Source organism: Colius striatus, chromosome 10 (genome assembly GCF_028858725.1).
Source record: "Colius striatus isolate bColStr4 chromosome 10, bColStr4.1.hap1, whole genome shotgun sequence".
Lineage (NCBI taxonomy): Eukaryota > Metazoa > Chordata > Aves > Coliiformes > Coliidae > Colius > Colius striatus.
Window position 1 is genome coordinate 26262378 of NC_084768.1, and position 21986 is coordinate 26284363.

A 21986-nucleotide genomic window follows, 5' to 3' on the forward strand; every position below is an offset into this window, starting at 1 on the left:
GTTTCTGTTCTCTTTGTCCTCTACAGGGCTTTCCTCTTTACCTTTGGCAAAGGAGGCTCAGACCTTTACACAGCAGTGTGTTCACAGTCTAACCTTCCTGCCCATTAGTATCTTACATAATATTGTCATTATCCATCTTTACCATAAACATTGTAATCCTTTTGCTTCTACATCGCAGGTTCAACAGTGTGGCCACTCTCTTGATTCATATACTCACAGCAAAGCCTCCATCTGTCTCATGGATTATAGATCTAAATTGGTAACTATCACTTGCTTGCAATATATATTAGCAGTTGTGTTAATTGCTCATACTATGTTTTCTGCTTCTCTTAAGTCTCTTTTGTTGTTCTAACATTCGTATAAGACTCCCTAAGCTCATGGCCTTATTTCCTTTATGAGCTTTATTCTTAGGACAGCATACAATGGCTGTAAAAAAATACATTACTTGATAGAAATCTGATTCAGAACTTAATTATAATTTATTTATTATAATTTAATTATAATTTATTAAATATAATTTATTTATAATTAATGAACAGAGAATTGCCATAGATGTGTAACTTGTGAGCTAAAGTATATTTAAAGCAGATGCACTTTTCAAGACTTTTGGGGGAAAAAGCCCACAAGGTATCAACTCTCTTGAAAAAAGTTACACAGAATGTCAGTAGTGTCTCTCATGGATTACTGCTAAGCTGTAAATATTAGAAATGAAGAAATCTTTTCTTTTAGCTCATTTTTTTTTTCTTCCTTACCACATAACTGACCAAATAGTTTCCATAGTCTTTTAGCATCCTCAGAGCTGTCTGTTTCCTTAAGAACTTTGGCAGATGTCTATCTGATTGACTTTAGCACAATGTATTAACTTTAGCACTATGTTTGTGTTGGGTTTTTGTTAATTTCTACCTTTATTTGGCTGCATTATTTCTGCTTTTACTAAATAAATGTATCTAGTAATCTCTCTTTTTTTCCCTCCCCACTCCTCAGTGCCTGTGGATAGCCAGGAGTCTAACAGGTACAGCCATGTTTGACTGTGCCCCTTCTCTTGTTGCTTGCCAATACTTATTCGTTCTAAACTGATAGTCATTAATTCCTTTCTCAGTTTTTCTTTGTTGGCTGACCTTGAGCACTGGGAAACAGGAACAATAAATTGAAAGTAAGAAAAAGGAAGTTTTGACTATGAAATAAAGAAATAGTTTAACACTGATAGCTCTGTAAGGCAGTAAAATAGTATGTCAGGATAAACAGCAGAGGCTCTGTTGCTAGACACACAGAATGCAAACTGAGGCTGGACCCAGTCTGGATCAGCATGTTGTCATGAGGTCTTTGACTCTTAGAAATATAGAAGGTGGCTTCACCCTCATCTTCTCATCTGCCTAATAAAAGAAATGTGTGTGTGCTAGTGGACGATGATGAAACAGTTAAACAGTAACATTTAAATTGTCACTGGTCCTATGTAACACAACATATGTAGTAAATTTCAGTTTTGGCTTTAAAAATAAACCAGTGATTAATTTTAAAAGATGTTTTTACAGTTAGAAATGCACAAAACTTTTAATATACAGAATATGTAGGTTCATAAGCAGTTGATATGGCAGATATGTCTTTGTGTGTAGTTCAAAGTGTAAATTCCAGCAGCATGACTGTGTTTCATGGTTACCTGAAGTGACTGATAGCAGACAAGGAGACCCTTTTCCAAAAGCAATTGAGACTCTTCCCTCACAATGTTGTGAGAGAGAATGGGATGTGGAAATGGCCATGTCTGTATGTTAAGCAAACCCATGGGTTAGTTCAGAGATGCCTCACCTTCCACAGTAATGATTAGATTTCTTGTTTCTTGTCTATGAGCAGATAGAGAAGAGCATCCTTCCATTAGTTCACAGCCAAAACCATGAAGATTGGCAACACCTGAAGTTAATGGGTTTTTTATTTTTCTGGAAATAAATGGATGATGAGATATACCAGTTGATTTCTGGCCAACACCATCAGCTTTAGACAGTTCATGTACTACTTTTCCCTGAAGTTGTCTGTAGGCAGGAAATACTGTAGAACAAGGGCAGCAGTAACCACTTTTAATGATTTGCAAGACCAGTAACGCTTTGATTCGTGTTGCATTACAAACCAATTTGATTCTTCACTATGATGTTGATCATAAATTAAATAGCACAGCTGTGTGGAGCCATCTATATGACACATTTCAGTGAATGCTGAAAGCAAGTTTCCCTGCATCTTAGGGTGATAGAAGTTTTTTTTTTTCCCCCTGTGCTTAATGAGACCAAAATTGAAAATAAAGGCTGAAGAGATACCTCGACTGAGGAACATATTCATCAGTGGCTAATAAGCTCTGATTAAGATATTATTGCTTCAGAGCATTTGTAGAATCCTCCTCCTATGTGCTTTCTCTCTCTAATAAAAGACAAACTCACACCGCAAGCTTTTTCTTCAACAGGGAAATAGTAAGGTATCTCATAGCTACATAACTGCCTGTTCTCTAGCTAGCAGTGGATGTATTTGAGACATTGTTCCCATTGTTGAAGCATATTGGGGAAGCAGGTTGTCAATATTACTTCTCTCTTAGATACAGAGAAGTGGGATACACAGACAAAGAACTTACAGATGCAGGGTCTCATACTCAAGTGTTTTCAAGGACAATCTGATTGGCAGCTTTTTCTTCTGTGAAATGTGTTTTCTGTAATCTAGCTAAAGCTTTCCTATATAGGTATTTTCTTGAGGATTATTCCAAGGCAGTCAAAATGGAAACAGTTAGGAGCTTCTCTTATACTCGGCAAGCTAGTCTTATTTGACTTTGTCTTTTGTAACAGAACCTTAGTTAGTCTTCATATGCTTGTAAACAGGCAGCAATGCTGCTGTGTTTGGAATCATCCTAAGCAAAAAGTGGTTTTAGTTGTGTACCCAGAGAGCAGGGAGTTATACTGCCAACTAAACATCCTTTCATCAAGGCAGGAATAAAATCCTCTGGCAGCAATGGCTGTTCTGATGAGTTGGATGGGAGCTGCTCTACACCAGCATGTAGTCGGTCAGCTTTCCCCTCTGCTGCTGAGGCTGAATCTCCACCGGGTGCAAAGGGCCTGCAGGAGATGTGCTTTTGTGGACCTTTCTCTCAGTAGCATAGCACCTGCCATTGCTTCCCATCACTTGGTCCCCTCTGCTTGGCTCCCTCAGCTGTGCTGGATCAGGAACTGAACCAACTTTTAAAACAGCCTTGAAAAACAGGAGAAGTTGTAGGAGGATTTATTTTTAATTGGGATCTCTTTGTTCTCCGAACCATCTTTCTTTGTGGTCCTCAGGACTGACACAGAGAAAGAGCACTTGGAGCAGGGGTGGGACAACAAGTGAGGAAGAGGAAGGGAGGGGAGGAGAATTGAGAGAAAGGTCTGCTGGTTCCTGGCTTCAGCATTCAAGCCCAAATTCAGGGGCTGCCCTATAAATGTATAAATGCAGCTTCCTTAATGATCCACAGTCAGAGGAGTTGTCAGTAATTAGTACTAAAATCCTTTCAGTTTCACTCTGTTGACCAGAGGAGGGGAAAGGGAAAAGTAAAATTCAAGGAAGGGGATGGAATTTTCTTTAAAATTTTTGTGCTCTGATGCTGCCTCTAATGACTCAGGGAGGTGACCTGCAGCATCTTCAGCAGAGCACGGTGGCACACGCAGGCCAGCGAGTGTTGTGCTTCTATGACAACAGCCCCACATTCCGTGCAAGTATCATTTGATCTTATTTTCTGCATTGTGCTTCTAACAAAGCTGCTCTAGCTGGCCAGATTCTGTAATTGCTTTCTTTAAACTGAGATCTGAAAGTTGCATTTGTAGCCAGGTACACTTTTGATTATAGCAATCTAGAGGGGTTAATGGAAGCAGCAGTGTTTCATTTGAAAGATCAGCTTAGAGTGCATGGATGGATTCTGCAAAAGCAGGAGTAGAAAGAAGATATTGATTCCTGTATGATTAGTGGAATATTTCTTTGTTAAAGGTCTGCTTCTGAATCTTTAAATGCCCAGCTGTCAAGTGATGAGGGCATTCACTTTTTCAAGCCTCTGTGAGTGGAATGATGAAGTGGAGACTTTTAATTGTTTCTTTAGCAAGTGCAGATGTGTTCTCAATGGCATTTGTGGAAGCTGGGTGTGTGTCTGAGCAAGATAAATTACCCAAATAACTAATGATGGCTTTCCAGCTTGTGGATGATACAAATCAAATAATCACCTGGATTCATAATTTTTGCAGCTGAGATTTACAACATTTGAGCTGAGAGCAGTGAGTGTGTTGGCCCAAGTGTGTGTGTGTGTGCGCACACACGTGTGCGTGTGCACACAAGTCAGCTGGATGTTGTATTCCTCATTTTAGAAATTCCTGTTATGAGCCACAAGACATGGATAGAAAGCCCTTTGCTGATACACTGCTGAGAAGAAAATTTGTACTTGTGTTTTCTGGAGTGCTTGCAAAGGACTGTAGTCTTACAAAATAGCAGCTGAAGTTCAGAAGAGTGTGTATCAGAATTGTGTTGTATCCTACAGAGAATCACTTGTGGGAAGATTTTACTGCATTCAGTGCAGCTGTTGACTATTGAGCTACTGATAAAGTTTTTCAGAAACTGTCCTTGTTACTGCAATCTGTGAGTGAAATGTCTGCTGCACCAGCCCTTTTCTGTGTGAGATAGTTATATGTGTTTAATCAGAGATAAACCATCATGTATATTTTACTGAAATTTAAACTGGGTTGGTTTTTGTTTGTTTCCTTTCTATTGGGAATTTAAGTTAAATTCAAATTGTCTTTGGAAAGCATTTTGGTTTATAGCTGTTTAAATACAGCTATATTTGAACTATATTTTGGAGTTTGGGTTTTTTTTTTCAGTGAGTAAGTGAAGTCCTGTGTGCAGGTGAGGCTTTTGAAGCAGGAAAATATTTGGGCACACAGTGAGAGTAGACATTGGTGAGAGTTTTGTTCCTAAAGGTGCCCATGAATCTGAGTTGAGGGGGAAATTAACATAGTTCTTTGGATGCTGGGGAAAGAAGAGACTTAAGTCTTCAGTCAGTACTTTCTGACACTGCACACAAGTAGCACATGTCTTAGTGTGGACGAGTAGCTGCAAATGAGAAGTGCTGTAATTGTGTCAGTTTGCACAACCCTCTGGCTGATTATACAGAGCCGAGACCTTTACTTGTTTGATTTTGAAACAGCATTAGTGATTAAAAGGGTGGTATATCTATTAAAAGGTAAAGTTTCTTTTTATCCTCTCTGTAGTGATTTGGTCTGTGTAGTTGTCATCTACTCTATACGAACAGATGAAAAGTCAGGGCTTTGCTTTCTCCCACAAAATGTTTGCATTGCATAGGTTAAAGCAGCCAGGGCTGCTCAGTGAGTGAGTTCCAGCTCCATTTGAGATCCTGCAGTTGTTTTGTTGGTTTCTGAATCCAGTTGAGGGTCACAAGAGGCTGTATATTCCCCTCTCTCCACCCCACTAATGTCCCCAACTCACATCCCCATAAGAAAAAGGATAATTTATCAATTCCAAATACTGCCTGCAGCCCTACTGAGCCTTCACGTTTTATGCAGATACTGTTTATTTTATTTGCGGTCTTGAGAGTAGATAGGTGTTGGATAGATTAAAAATGTTCAGCTGTAATTATTGGTGTTTCATTTTCTCCTATTGCCTTTTTGTTTTCTTCAGTAAACGTTGAGGACAGACCCGTTCTAAGGATAAACTGCTAGAAATGCAGTTTTTTCCCTAGTAGGCATGAAAGGAATTATTTAGGTTTACCTGCCTTGGAGGCTGCTTAATTAATTGCATAATTGGATGCACTGTCAAAGATTTCAGTTCCTGGTTGCAGTATTCCGGTTTACTGGAGCAACAGAGGTGGCACCTTGCCACAGGAGTAAAGTATGCTGTTTCCCTACTAGTATTTGAACAATCTGCAATAGCCATCTGTTATTCTTTCAAACACAAAGCAGTGCAACAGGTGTATTTCTTGGGCTGAGAAATCTTAGCATACAGTGGATAATAGAAATTTAAAGGCAGGATTTAAAAGACAATTTCAAGGTGTGTTCCTCCTTCTTCAGCAGATATAGTAGTTAGGACGTTAGAAAAGAGATAAGCTAAACATATGGTACACAGTGAAGGAAAACAAATGCTGGACTGCTTTTAAATCTGTTCTTTTTCAATGTCATTTCTTAGATGGCTTCGGTAACAGATGCCAGATACAGGCAGAAAGATACTTCAGATCAAAATTTTGATTACATGTTCAAACTCCTGATCATTGGCAACAGCAGCGTGGGCAAAACATCCTTCCTCTTCAGATATGCTGATGACACTTTCACACCAGCCTTCGTTAGCACAGTAGGAATTGACTTCAAAGTGAAAACTGTTTATAGGAATGACAAGCGGGTGAAGCTGCAGATCTGGGTAAGTGCCAGCATTTTCAACAATGTTTTATATTAATCCCAGCAAAGATAAGATGGTAAAAAATAGCTTGTGGGAAGTAGAGTTTTGGATTAATACAGATTTTTGGGTTTTCATGAATGTTGTGTGACTGTAATTTATATCCCTGTAGCATAGCTGAGTAAGTGCTCTTTGTATTGCTGTCTTGCTCACCTGGTGGGACTCCTGATTGGGTCTAAAGCAGCTGCTCTACATTCTCAGAAGTCAGCGTACTGTTAAGCTGCACCAACCCCACAGCTGCTCTGGAGCCCTTTTGCACCACTTTTTGAGTGAGCACCAGTAGGTGAAGAAATTCAGTGAGTGCTCAGTGGGTGAATTCTTACACGTAGCTTCTACTATCAGTTTATTTCCTCCAAATAAGATACTTGTATATTTCTGTCACTCATGTACCAGGCCCTCAGCAGCACCAACTAGCTCACTTCATCCATCCAGGATTCCTCAGGGCAAAAACAAAGGTCAAACCAACTCTGCTCAGGCAACTTCTTTGTCAGTCAAATGGGAAAGAACTTGTGCAGATAGGCTGGAGGCTCCCTCTCCTTTCTTCTCAAAGGTCACAGGACCTTTTCAGCTTTTTTAATGACATCCTATCCTAACCTAGTTAAAAAACCCCATAAGTTCCAGAACTGCAGAATGGCAGACCAGAGCTAAGCAATTGTCAGTAGTTCATAATGTTCCTTTAATGAAAAGCAGGTGCTTTCTATTATGACTTAAACCTTACAGTGCAAATGGAATTTATCCTGACAGTGCTTAAACCACAAGGCTTAAAGTATGACAAGGCTCCAGTTGGAATTCCAGTTAGCAAGATTCTTCTATTTTGCATAGAAAGATAAGATCTTAAGTAGAAGATATGAGGGTAATAATCTCTTAAACACTTCAAAAGGAGTTCTCTTACTAACTCAAAGTAGACATCTACTTAGTGGTTTCTCCAACAAGTTAAGCTTAGAGTTCAGACTTGAGTTGAAACTGTGAAACACTTCTATCCAAATCCTGCCCTAGCTAAGAGCATAGTCTTCTAACTGAGCTATATAGATTTGATTTATAGTTTACCTTAAGTATGACATCTGAAAGTAATGTTATAGTAATCACATTCTCTTTAATTTATTGTGACACTCTGGAATAGTCCCAATAAATTAGTGAGAATCTAAAATGACCAACTCTTTTCTTTTTTTTACTGTAACAACATGATTAATTTTATTTCTGTGTTGCTAAGTGCAGGGTACAACAAATTGCTTAAAAACAGATCCTTTTCATGTTGCAAAATTCTGGCGTTGAAACCATTGTAGGTAACCTGACAAACTGTTTGATTTAATTTAGGGTTTAGATAATAAGAATGTTTGTGCTTCAGGCTCCGTAAACAACTAAAGATTATTTCCATCCACTTTGTCTTAATCTTGGAACATGAAATTCCCTACTAAATTGTGTAAAAGCAAGATAGAAAGCACTGTGAAATATTTGTATTTTTTTTGCAAAGATACTGGGATTAAATCAAATTAAACAATAATCTTAATTAAATCTGCTTGAAGGCTTTGAGGGAGAAAAAGGCTTTAATAATCTTAAGACTTCTTACAAAAAGAGATGTTTAGTGGATCTCTCAGTGTTATCTGTAGGATCTGTAACAGTAGAGTTACAAACAACACTTCTGATTTAAAATTTATTTTCCCCCAAAGGCTCATGTCAGTGACAATTTTCAGAGTGACTCGTGTTCTTTTCTTCTCTATTTCTGTCTCCTTGCATGGATCTCTGATGTGAGTCATGATTTAAGGACCTTAACAAAAATGTGAATGTCTACCTTTATAAAAACCCCAGGATTTGAACTTGTTTACTCCCAGCCTGTCCTGACACCGTGATTCTAATTTCAATGTATTCCTCAGGTTAGTAGTAGTAGTGGGGGTCATTAGCATACCAAAACCATGCATTCATATGTGTTGGAAGGAAAAGTTTCCTTACTAACCTGTCTTCCAGTTACTTTTTGAAATGATTTACAGCTGCCATTGTGTTTCTGTGAGTCTGGGACTCCGTGGCTCCATTGAATGCTTTGCTTTGACTAACAGCTTTCCACTTATGCTGATTTTCTGTTGGTTTTTTTTCTTAATTATACTTCCCCTAAGCTTTATATCAAGTTTTACCTGAATTTTGTTTAATGTGAAACTAATATGAAACTAATGAGGAAGGAGAAGGTGCAAGTTTTTAAATTAATGACTTCAGCTGTCTTTATAGAATCTGGAGAGGAGCACTTCTAGGAACCTCTGATGTTCTCTGCTCTGCACAGCCAGGTCCCTTTCAGTTCATGGGTGCTTGTGGAGCTCTTAGATGTATTCAGCTGTTACAGACTGGAGGTGCTCAAGGACTATGCACAAATAACCTTGTTTTATGCCTTGTGAATCTCAAGGTGACGAGGGGGAGTTACTACTGTTGTGCTGTAATCCAAAGAGATCAGCATCAGTGGTACTTTCTACATGTGGGTGGTTATTATCTCCCATAGAAACTGATGAGCATTTTAAGCTAGAGACCTAGCTTTTGTGTTTATGCAGAGTTTGAGGAAATCTGTAATTTGTTAATCAAGGTTTGATAAGTTGTCAAATGGAATGATGAAAAAAGAGTGCTGCAATATTTAATTTTGATGTCATTAGTGGGCCTCTTGCTTTGTTGGCATTAACACCTCAATCAGACAAACATATTTTAATGAGTCCTATCAGTTGTGCTGGTGACCCAGCGGTTTGGGAAACTGTCTGCTTTGGAAAGACTTGAAAATAGTATCTCTTGAATTTGAGAGGAAAGGGACATAGCAAAGATATTCATGATGTTTTTAAAGTAGAGTGATATCTCTGCTGCTAAAGAAGAGAACAGTAGAATCGTTTAGAGAGGGGTTATGTGAAGTAATGTTTTCTAGGCTTTGTTTTTTTCTTTAAAGGACTCCAAGATCAGTTGATTGTGTTTTAATTTCAAGTCTTTTCTGTCTTGTTTAGGAATGGTGCTTTATGTAAATAGAATAAATGACCTTTAGTGGGAAAGTTCATTTTGTAGTTGGGTGAAGTTTGATAATTTAAACATTTCTAATTTAAAGCATTACTTATGTAAATGTATTCATATGTTATGTAGACATTATAATATCTACATAAATGCAAATATCGCTTTAGATTTTTTTTATGCCACTGCCATCTTGTAATGGAATAATACTTTCATATAAATAATTTTCCTTATGAAATATTTGTAAGGAGACAATTCATAATATCTGCATTTGGAGTGTACCTGTGGATTATTTCTTTCACAGAGTTGCTAATTACTGATTACTGAAGGAAAGCTATTCTATTTTCAGCTAGGTATGCTCTTTATTATAAATAAATTTCAAAGGTAACATGATTGTATTCTTAGCAAATGCATACAGTTAATACTCAATGCAGCATTCAGGTTGCCTAGCAGCTACAGAAGGCCACTTTGTCCAGATCCAGATGGAAGCAGGGTTTTAGTTGAGAGTAATGTGAGATTTCTTTTTTCCTTCCCTTCTTCTGTGTTTGTGTGTCTCTTGGTGGTAAGTACTAATTGTGATGCCTAATAATAACAGTAGAACCCTTGAGCATCATAACATTTGGTTTAATTGCTGAAGGACAAACTCTGTTCCTTTATGCTGGCCCAGTCTAGGTTAATTCCATGAGCTCTTTGAGTAGTAATACAAATTTACTGATGGAAAGTCATTGGGTAGTGTTTAGTCCAAAGCACTTGCCCCTCACAACACTTTGCACTCCACATGATGTGTACTTTGTGTGAGGGATTTCATTACACTTCCACTATACTTTTGTATAGCACCCTACGTGATAGGAGTCTCATTTGAGTTGCACATACTACACAAACATATATGTGATTAATAATAAATGCATCTAATTGCAGCAGCTGATGTCACATTTGAAACTACTTTCAACCCCCTTTTTTAAAGGCAAATAAAAGTTAAATTTAACTTCAGGTTAAAAGGCAAAAAGGATATGATGTTCAGATGGAGTCAGTGTATTTGGACTGCTGTATGCTTTTTCTTTTAAGGTGTTACTTACCAGATTTAAACTGCTAGGATGAGTATAGCTTTTTATTTCCCATTAACAAAAAATGTTTCCATGGTTTAACTGCTGGAACCTGCAGGGGTCTGAGATTAGCTGTAGTGGATGTCAGAAACATGCTACAGCTTTCAGGCACAGCTGGGAAGAGGGTGCAAAGCAACATGGCTCTGTTTTTGTGGGAGGAATCTTGACAAACAGAAATATGAAAACTGCTAATTATGCTGAGTGACAGTTAGCATTACAAAACAAAAAAAAAGTGTAAACCCAAATAAAACCCAAGCTGTGTAGCTGTCCAGAAGACAAATATGCAGTGATTGTTTTTAAAAGCTTTTTGTATCAGTCATTGACTGGATGACAGTATGTAACTGTGCAGCTTGCCTCATAGGAAAGAGATTCAAAGTAGGAACACTGGTAACTAAATTCTTTCTCTCTTGTTTTTTTTTTTTTTTTATTTAGAGGAGGTAAAATTAGAAAACTGTCATGCTTGATTGTAAACTTTAATGTTAATTGCACACTTAACCAAAAGCTAATTATGCATTTCAGATGAGAGAATCATCTATTCCCCTGGCATCTCATTCTCATCGTGTTTTTACTAAGTTCCTTGTAAGCACAGACTTCAAACTTGAATGCTTGGACAAAGCTTGTTTCTAAAAAAAGAGATAATAAAAGTTCTGTAGATTAATATATATATATGCAATAGTGATGGATGTCTCTAAAGATCTAATGGGGCCTGATTCTGCTCAGTATTTTCACAGCTGCTGTGAAATCCTCTGATTTGCTGTTTGGACAAAGAGCTAAAATGGACAAAGTCATGATAATGAAAAGAATAGGTTGATCCTTGTAAGAGAGGCAAGGGTGAGAGGGAGTGGACATAAAGCACTACTTCTGATGTTACGACACAATGCAGAATACTTGACCAGAGAAGAGATACAATAACAATGTCTGTATTCAATTCCAAGATCTTGGTTATATCTCAAGTAATAATACTCCTGCTTTGGGAAGAACTTGGTGCTTCTGTGACTCTGAATGGTCTTTGAATTGCAAGAGTAGCAGAAGAGAGAGAAATAAAAAATTAACCAACCATGCAGGTTGTAATTTTCATCCCATTCACTATTGAATATATGAAACAGCCTAAGCTTGCTGAGTGGGGCATTCCTGTGTTTGCAGTTAAACAGTTGACATGGAAGGTTTATTTCTGTTTGTAGTTAATCACGTCAATCCTATTGTTATCTCATTATAAGTCTACATGATAATGAAGGCCAAATTCACCTTCAGTCTAAGCCATTAGTGCTGGTGTTATTCCTGTGTGCTCTATTTGATTTACTCTCACTGCAGAGTGTAGTATCTCCTTTTGTGCTACACCTGTGCAGAGTCACTAGGTACATGGAGCAATTGCCCTTGTTTTATGCATTTTAATAAAATGAAAGAAGTTACAATATTGCATTCAGAGGTACCAGGCTGTGTCCAGGAGCAGGATTGAGTGTATTTGCATTAGTAGATTACCGGCTGCTCATAGTTCAAAGGTTTGGACCTTTTCTAGAGAAAATTGGTCAATGTTAACTAGACAAGGAGCTGTACCTGAGAAATTGCAAGGGGAATTCTTCAGTTGATGTATTAAGGCAGTGAAGCTTTGAAAGGACAAATGGGTTGCTGGCCTCCTGACATTTTGCATTTCTTTTTACAGCAGAAATTCAGAACAGATATTTTGTAATCCTTTTCATAAGATCTTAGACTTGTGTTTCAAAATGTTTTCCTGTTGTCCTTGTCTTATCAGAGTCATCCTTACTATGATTTTCTTTCACAATGTTATCTTCTGCATAGTGACTAGAAGTATTCTATATTTAAATGCGCTTGGTTACACCGTGGTCTATCAAGAGATGAAAGAGTGGGTGGAATTTGAGTTCTCATAGTATTTGTCTCAAGTGAGCATGTACTTAAACTGTGTTATAAGTTTTTGGTTAAATGAGAAAATATAAGTATTTGTTGAGCTTATTCACAATTACAGTTTTCCTTCATTGTGTTGTCTACTGCAATGTCATGTTTATGCAACATTTATGAGTAGGCTGAGTGGCTGACTTTAGAGATAAAACCAGTAACCCAAGACCACAAAATTGTTTTTCAGATGTGAGAAATTGTACTCTGTAGCACCCAGGAGTTTAGCAGTGGGTACTTTGTAATTTATGTTCCATTGCCTAACTGTTTAACGTCATCCCGATTCATTAAACAGCATGAACTAAGCTCCCAGATGTTGAACACTGAGTTGCTGTATCTCTGCTGGCAAGGCTGATTTCAGTCATGTGGAGGGGAGGTTATATGAGTATCTCACAGCACCTTTAGGTTTATTGGAAATCAGTGATGATCCTTCCAGCTATCCACAATATCAAGTCATTTGTGTTTTGTTGTTGTTTTGGGGTTCTGTTGTTTAATAACCAGCTCCCCAAAATGACCTCTTACCTGGGTGTTGTGGTTAAATTGTGCTGAAGCTGCAGTGCAAGCACAGTGTACTCAGTGATCCACTTGACTGCTGTGTATAGTTGTGACAACCCTGTGACAGCAGTGTTGATATCTGCAGAGGTGTGTGGTGCTGGCAGAAGGAAATGCTGGTTGGAAGCATCATAAACCAGACAAAATTGCAGCATGTTCCTGCAGTGTGGAGAACTGGGAGGCCTATGGCTTACTGATTAGGATCTTCCATCTGCAGAACAAGGTAACATTTTACCAGGAAACACTGACTGATCTCAGCCTAGATTTCTGGTGAGCCATTCTAGCTGCCCAGCAAATATTAATGAGTAGCAAAGTGGGAAATGTGTAAGTCCTGTTTGGTGTTAGATAGATCTTTCAATAGTAGCTTAGCACCTTAGATTTTATAGTCAGGGCGAAAAGTGTGTCCTAGGTATCCTAGTGTATCCACAGTCCAGGCTTTGCTGTGTTGCTAAGATATTCCTGCTTCCAAAGGGAGCTGCCAAGTGTTTTACCTAGCTCACACGTATCACCTTGTGCTTCTGTTGTGCACTTTTTTCTTGTTTGGAAGGCTCTGAAGTTTTGCTAATTCTGCCTCACATCTGTTTCTTTGCTAATCATATACTAGCTACTCACTGCTTTGCTCCTAGTTTGTTAGAAACTGAAACAGGAGGCAGCAAGAGTGTTTAAAACTTCAGGGGCACAGGTGTAAGTGGAGCAGATAAATGCACTATGTTATGAGCTGCTGTGCTTTATTAACTGAAATAACTTCACTTGGTGTAAGACTCCAGTGGTTAAACTTTGTGTATTACTTAAAGAAAGCTTGATGATGGTATTTTCTCAGCCAGGTTCTGGCTGGCTAGTCACTCTGACTAACTGATAAAGACATCTGTGCCAGTGCTAGGGGGCAAAGTCATGAAGAGAGAGCAGCGTGTGGAGATACGTTTGTGCACATATGCTGCTGATGTCTATCTGGTGCTCTTGTCTCTGCTTTTCTTGTAGATAAAATAGGACGTACAGAGGATCTGTACATACGAAGTTTAAGAGGCAGGATATTCACCCTAATGCTGTTTTTGCATATGCTTATGCAAAGATCCACCTGCTGCTTCCTGTCCTTTGGTCCTTATACTGATGATAATACTATGGCAGTTCTGAAGTTACCAAGCGTTGGAGTGCCATGGTAACTGCATCCCGCTCAGCTGCCTGCTGCTGAGCACCCAGCCCTTCCCTCTTCTGAAAGGCAGCAAGTGCTCAGAGTGCCAAATTGTGGTAGACTAGTGTGAGTTGGCTTTGATAAGTCCATGGAAAGTTCTTTACCAAAGACTGCAGGTTTTTTTGGTTTTGTGGGGGTTTTTCTTTGGAGGGAAGAAACAGAAATAACTCCCATCAAATGTGGTTTGGATTTTTTAACTCTAAAACTGTCCTACGTTATTGAAAAGCTAAAAATGCATTCCCATTGGAATTACCACCAAATGCTGAATTGCTTCCTTCCTGTGCATTTTAGCCTGATGCTGTACTCATTTCTGTAAGGCTACACCACTTTCCTGTAGTTTTCTCATGGCTCTGTTATGCACGTTGGCTTGCTCCTGATGAAATCAGATAGCATCTTCCTAAGAAAATCCATACCTGTTTAAGGCTCCTTATCCTGGCTAAAATAGATCTTTTTTTATGAGAATGCCCTTCATCTTGAAAATAGAATGCAGGAAAAGTCACTGCTGCAAAGACATTAAATGGGGTAAATTTGTAAGAACTGCTTAGTCCACCCTGAGTCTTTGGGAATTAGAAGTGTAAAATTAATCATTTACTTTCATTAAGCTGATTAATGATTTATTTAGGGAAAAGTGAACTCTTCCAAGGCAAATTCTGCCTCTGTGATGTGCTTGCTGCTGTTCTGAGCTGCATATGCCCCATTGCACTGTAGCATGTTCAAAGCTGTCACCATCATTCTGAGATTTTGGGAACGTTTGAAATTATTTACTATTTCCTGCTAAAATTCTGGTGTAACTATGCATAGGAACTTATTATTATTCTGTCAAGAGACTGCCCAGATGGGTTGTGGAGTCTCCTTCTCTGGGGACATTCAAAACCTACCTGGTTCCTGTATGACCTGCTCTAGGTGGTCCTGCTCTGGCAGTCAGGTTGGACTTAGATGATCTTTTCAGGTTGCTTCCAGCCCTTAAGATTCTGTGATTTGTTCTGTGAACAAATTCAGCAAAAATAATCCACACCACTGTCATAGCAAAACTGTGATTTGAGTAATCAATCACCTAAATCTGGAAATGGTCTCAGTCTTCTGTTTACTACTTTAAAGGGATATTTCACCCAAATCAGTGGTGCTTGCAGAATCTGGCTGTAACTCAGGCACAACAGCATATTTGCGTCACTGTGTTGCTGCCTCAAAATCATGTGGCAGTTCTCTCATCTGGAACCGCTGTGGAAATCCTCCCTGCATGGCTGGGAGACCAGGAAGCACAGTAGCTCCAGTTATAGGTCAAAACCTGGTGTTGCTAAGTGATGGCAAGGTAGTCACCTGCTGTATCATTTACAAAATCCAAGGCCTTACACAGAAGGAAATGAACAGCTTTATTTTTCTCTAACTGCATACAAGGGGTTTATTTGCTCTGGCAGAGGTGTCGAATCTATGCATTACTCTTACTACAGCTGAGATGTTCCTGGAACGGCAGCCTTATATCCTGCCTGAGAATGTGCCCTCCAGACGTATAACGTTATGTTATCCTACAGCTGTGAGTGAGTCAGTGCAGTCAGTTTGAGGATTAAAAAAAAAACAAGCTGCTTTGAGTTACCTGATACAAAGGCAGAGAAGAGGGGGTCATTGTTTTGTGGTTATAGTGTGAGAATCTGTGCCATGTGGCTCTTTTTTTCAACTGCCATCTACAAGTCTGAGAAGCGCTGCAGCGTTTAATTCCTTTATAAAATACATTTTTTTAATGAAGGAAGGTGAGAGTAAATCCAGGTTACTGTATTTGCTGACTACTCTAGGAAACATGAGAAGCAGGAGATTTTTCCCTTCTAATTATTTTAAGGATATTAAAAAATTGATAAAGATTTAATTGCCCTTATGGCACAGGTGTGTCGTGTGTGCCCTGCTAACATCCGCCTGCTCAATAAAGTGTTTGTTCAAAATAGTCTCTCAAAGGGAGACGCTGAGTGACTTTTTCAGTTGTGACTCACTGGATCTTCATTTTTTTAAATTAAAAGATTCCCATGACATGTTAATTCAAGAATCTCATCTGTGAAATTCTTGATTAATAACAGCAAGACTGTTAATTTGACAGTGTGTCAAGTCTCGAGGGATTCATATAACTGGTGTTTTCCTTTCGGAAAAGGAGGGATGGTTAATTTTTTACTAGAGGTGGACTTGCAGAGACCCAGGTTTGAAACTAGAGACCACCATCTGAGAGAGTGGAAGCATTGCAGCAGATTGTCTCCTTGTGAGGTGCAGTCAGGAATGCATCTCCCTGTCTGCATGGTCTTCCGTTCACCCAGACCATACATGAGCACCCAGAGAATCTGCTTGTCTGCAGAGGAAGGGACAGGGGGTTGCAGGAATGAAATCTATATTGGTATCAGTGATACCAATCTGCTGATCAGAAATGAGTCTTTTTCTAGCATAGATTGCACTTTGAATTCAGACTTGCAATTTGGAGTTGCTTCCAGCAGGGACTTCTGACTCTAGAGGAGCTTTCTTCCAGAGTCAGATATGTGTGGTCCCAAAGTATAGCTCAACTCTTGCAGGTTGCTGCAAAATCCTCTGTGTTTAACCCTGCTTTATAACTGACTTCTTCATTCACTGTGAGTAAAGAATAAGACAGAAAATTGTGTTTCTTTGTTTTACTGAGTAATGAAAGAGAAAATCGTGCTTCTTTTACCACACAACCCTTGCCAAAAATAGCACCTGACTATATTTTCTCTGGCTCTTTTTCTTTACTATTATTTTACTATATTAAACACAATCTTTTTTCCCTTTGGATTTCTTTCCATCTTTGTGCCCTGAAGCTTCAAACACCAAATTTTATGAGTCATATAAATGGTCTCTGAGACATCAAATTAAGTAGAAACTGGAGAATGAGTTTTCAAAAGGTTGTGAATGCTGCTGACGTCAATCTGAGATTGAAATAAGAAAGAAGATATAGCTGGCGGATCCTGTGAGCAAGACTGTGAGGGCACTTATGCTAATTCTGTTGTTGGAGCGGAAATTGTGTTTTTTATAAATGAAGGCAATAGTCCCAACTGAAGATTTAACAGGCATTCATCTTTAGTAACTAGATGATCTTGAGCTTTCATACTTTACATTGAAATTTGCCTTCAGCAGATTCAAATGAAATTGCTTGGAAGTGACTAAAATGAATGACAGCATGCTGTCTGCTTTTCCAGCTTGTAATATAATTCCTTTCTCCAGCTCTACATTGCAAAGTATGGCACTTTTTTTGTTGTTATGAACCTATTTGGAGATTTTTATTGATTGTCTATGGAAGAGAACTGAATTTTGAAAGTAGAAAGGAGTCTTGAAAGTCTATGTGTCTTCATTATTTTGGTACTGTGAAACATTTACCTTTCAGAAAGCAGTTAGTAATACTGTGTTTGAAGTTAAATGCATGCAGATTGCATATCTGTGTTGACTTGATAGTGCTATTGAAACTTCCTATAGACATAGCAAGAGGAATGCAAAAAGTAACTAAAGGGAAGAGATGTTTTCCTTGTGGAAACCACAAGGAAGTCATTTGCTATTAGCTTATCAGTGCAGAATGCTTTTACGTGCATGTATGCTTTGTCTTTAACAAATGTGGCAGTTCAAAGCTGATATACTGATACGTCCGTTGAAAACGGATATACTTGTTAACTATCCTACCTCCATTCAAACAGTTCAGTGGAAGCCTGCATCTAATTGTTAATTAATAGTGCAGCAGTGATCACTCAGAGTCTAGATGTGTTTTGACCAAAGGTATGTTTCCATTGCTGAAATAGGAGTTGAAAATATTCAGCCCTTTGTAAAATCAAACTCTGTCTTGGAGAGCATCTTACAGCAGCAGATACAATAGTGTCAAGTTCAGAGAGACCAAAGTGAATTGAAGTGAGCCCAGAGGTATTGAAGGAGCAAGGTAATGTGATTGCTGGTTAACTAGATTAGGACAGCAAAGTGAATGCCTCCATCAGGTTATCTGTAATGCTGTTCTCAGGTGTCTTTCCAAGGCACTGAAAGACCTTTCGACAGATTTTTATGGGAAATCTGTTTACAGATTATTGGCATCTCATGTACCAAGTGCCCGAAATACTGCAGTCAAGGCCAGTATGAAAATAAACCAGAAATGTTGCTTCAAATGTAGAGATTAAATACAGGCTGGATTTACCTGCAGGTGGCCAGTAGGAGCTCTATAAGAAAGCAATGAAGAGGGGCTACTCAGTGCCAAATTAGTAGCATTTTGTTTTGAAGCTGAGTGCAAGGAAAGAGGTTCTGCCTCTTGAAGGTTGTGCAGTGTTCTGTGAATAGGAAGACCAAAGAAAATCAGACAGTGCTATATGAGAGAACTTGTCTGATGTATGTGATGACAACAGTTTTCTAAGACTTCTGACCAAGAATGATTAGAGAGCATCTTGTAGTCACAATATATAGTTTGTTTAGTGAGGGAGGGAGCTGTGAGAGGTGAGGTCCTTTAATTTACACCTATAAGGTTAAGAAAAAGTTTTAAATTGAGAGCATTACATCATAAAAAGAGCCTTTGGAATTTGTTCTGCACATTTGGCTGTACAGTTGAGGGAAGAGGAGAGGCTTCAGTGTTTCATTTATACATGAAACAATATTGAAAATGAGCTCCACCACAGACTGGTTCATTAGTGATTGGCTTCCAAGTTTGGAAGGTGTTTCCTGTTGGTAAAGGTTTTACATAATTGTACTTCACTGCAATTTTGAATCTATTTCAGAAAAAAAACCCCATTTATGATGGCTGTTTGGATCAGCATCTTGCACTGTTCAGGATCAGGTGCTGAAACACTGCAGCTTCTGATCTGGTGATTTCTCTTCCCCATGGTTACTTCTCTGCCCCATGGTGAATGAGCACAGAGGCAGAGAAGCATTTCTGTTTCCTGAAGCTGTCTGTTTCTGGTTAACTAGCATAAAAAAATGAATATCTGATGAATCGGTGCATATCAGAATTCCTAAACAACTCTCCTGCCTTTGGCAGTAATCCTCAATTATGTTTCTCATTCCTAAGCCTCTTAGAGGTTGAGCATTTATGAGTCTCTTATAATACTGTTTGCTTGACACATTTGGGTAGGCATATGACAGTGATCGGTTGAGAGAAAAACAAGTCGTCTCATCAACTGCAAATTGAGGCATCTAGTGAGGAAAGTGGAGAGGCAAGCAAAGGCTTCCTGCTGTTTCAAATCAAGTTAGGACAGGGCTGTTAAAATAACTGAAATGAATTTAATATAGAAAAGGGATATATGTCCACTTCCCAGCCAACTTCAGACAGCCTGCTACAGCTGGGTTTGTTAGCAATTGCAGCAGAAAAGCTGAGGACTGAGTGAACTACAGGGTGGCTCGGCTCTCACCTAGTCCCCCGGGATGCACAAGTACAGTGGTAATGTGTAATCTTACACCTGATATCGATCCTGCAGCTCAACTGTGGGATAAATCCAAGCCCAGATCTGTGAAGGGCCATCTGCCCTTTGTCTCCAGGGGAAAAGCCAAGCAGACAGTCTAATAGGGAGGAGGCAAGCGTAGTGCTGATTGAGGGGGTGATTCCTGCAGCCACATGGCTGTGAATGCTCACTGCTGATCCTCCTGTGGCCAGATGCACCTCTGGCTGGAGGAGATGCTGCTCGGCCGGTCTGAGTTACCTTTCTGCAGTGGCTTCACGATGAAGGGCCTTAGAGCATTCTTGTAGTACAAATGGTGTTAAGAAGTACTTGGTATTGTAAGCAGGTGCATTCTAGCTCAGCATACCTTGAAAATTTGACAGCAGACAGATGTTTAGGTAGAGTAAGTGATGACTCTAAATACATCATATAAATCTTGCAAATGCTACGGAAGCTGAAACTCCTGAAATGCCTGGTGAATTGTGATTTCTCAGGGGTCCTATCTGATCAGAGAGAAAATTCTTTAACCCTTGGTTGGACCCAACAGAGGCAGCACATACCGTGATGCATCACTAATGACCAACTTCAGCAAGTCAGTTAATTGCTCCTTTGGAGCTACACAAAGCTGGTGGAAAAAAACAGTTATACAAAGATTTTCTTAGTATTTTAATGGAAATTGACTCAGTGTTGCTGTTAGGAACCTGCTTTCTGCAGCTACATGTACAGCAGCATTGCTTTGAAATGTATTTCAGCCAGCATATGGTATACATTTTAACTGAACACATGGACAATTAATTTGATTTAAGTTGATCGATTTTGATTACTGATATGAGGATAAGTTAATGAGAAGCAATCCAGTATGCCTGAAAGGCTGTTTCAATTTCTAGCAGAGCTGATACATAACGTTGGTGTGACGTACATGAAAAGTACAGGAAAAAATATGTTGGACTACTTTGATTTTTTTTTTCTCGGTGGTTACTCCTTGGTGAACAGGAGGAGATGCATTATTCTGATTGCAGCTTGACAACACATTCTTGTCTCAGTACAAATTAAAACATTGAATATACCTAGCTAGGATAGGCATATTTCTTTGTCTCAGGAAATCAGTAATACTGGAAGCTGTAAAAAAACAAACCAACTGACCAAAAAGGCCCTGCTAACCTGGCAGTAGGATAAAGTTTAAGGGCTCACCCCTTTGCATCTCCATGCTGAAATGTGTGAAAACCTCCAGCTGCTGGATAGTAGCAGCCTTCAGCTGCCATACATTGTGGTGGAAGGGAGGGTAACCCAGTGGTGTTTCCCAGCAAAATTTCTGTGGGTCAGGAGATTGTGTTGCAAGGGCAAAGTGCCAAAATAACCTCTCATATCTAACAAGTTTCAGGAGGAGGTTGTTCAAGTGCAATATTGAACTCCTGCTAATGGTGCAGGAGGTCTAGGCACCCAGCTCAGAACAATGTTTAGAAATTGGTCCTTTAGTTTTTAATTTCCTGGAGCCTGTTCGTTTTAGATGTTTGTGTACATGTTGCTTAGGGAGAAAAAGCAAAATATCATAGTGGAAAATATAAAGAGAAAGCAGATTGTTGGATGGAACATCTGAAACCTGGGGCTAAAAACTTGTGGACATTCAGTTACCAGTAGGAAGCCCTCCTGCTGTATCATGTGGATATAAACCAGCCAAGGTATGAAGTGCTGTTCTTTGTAAAGTAACTAAGAGCAATCACAGAATCACAGAATGGTAGGGGTTGGAAGGGACCTTTAGAGGTCATCTAGTCCAACCCCCCTGCAGAAGCAGGTTCATCTAGATCAGGTCACATAGGAACATGTCCTACGGGTCTTGAAGACCTCCAAGGTGGGTCTTGAAGACCTCCAAGGAAGGAGCCTCTACAACCCCTCTGGGCAGCCTGTGCCAGGGCTCCCTCACCTGAACAGGGAAAGAGTTGTTTTTTATGTTTAAGTGGGACTTGTTGTGTTCCAGCTTCATCCCATCACCCCTTGTCCTGTTGCTAGCTACTATAGAAAAAAGGGATGCCCCAACCTCCTGACACCCACCCTTTAGATATTTATAAATAAGATCTCCCCTCAGTCTCCTCTTCTCCAGACTAAACAGCCCCAGTTCCTGCAGCCTTTGCTCATATGAAAGATGTTCCAGTCCCCCGATCATCTTGGTGGCCCTGTGCTGGACTCTCTCCAGCACTTCCCTGTCCCTCTTGAGCTGAGGAGCCCAGAACTGGACACAGGACTCCAGATGAGGCCTCACCAGGGCAGAATAGAGGGGGGGCAGAACCTCTCTTGACCTGCTGGCCACACTCTTCTTGATGCATCCCAGGATGCCATTGGCCTTCTTGGCCACAAGGACACATTGCTGGCTCATATTTAGCTTATTACCAATCAGGACTCCCAGGTCTCTCTCTGCAGAGCTGTTCTTCAGCAGTT

General features: G+C 39.4%; 1 protein-coding gene across 1 annotated transcript in view; it reads left to right on the forward strand.

Annotated features, from left to right (window-relative positions):
• Positions 1-238: 238 nt before the first annotated feature.
• Positions 239-21986, forward strand: part of RAB3B (RAB3B, member RAS oncogene family) — a 46714-nt gene continuing 24966 nt past the window's right edge. Inside the window, exons 1-2 of the mRNA XM_062003418.1 lie at positions 239-259; positions 6187-6414. Coding sequence (XP_061859402.1) covers positions 239-259; positions 6187-6414 — 249 coding nt within the window. The remainder of the gene's footprint in view (positions 260-6186; positions 6415-21986) is intronic.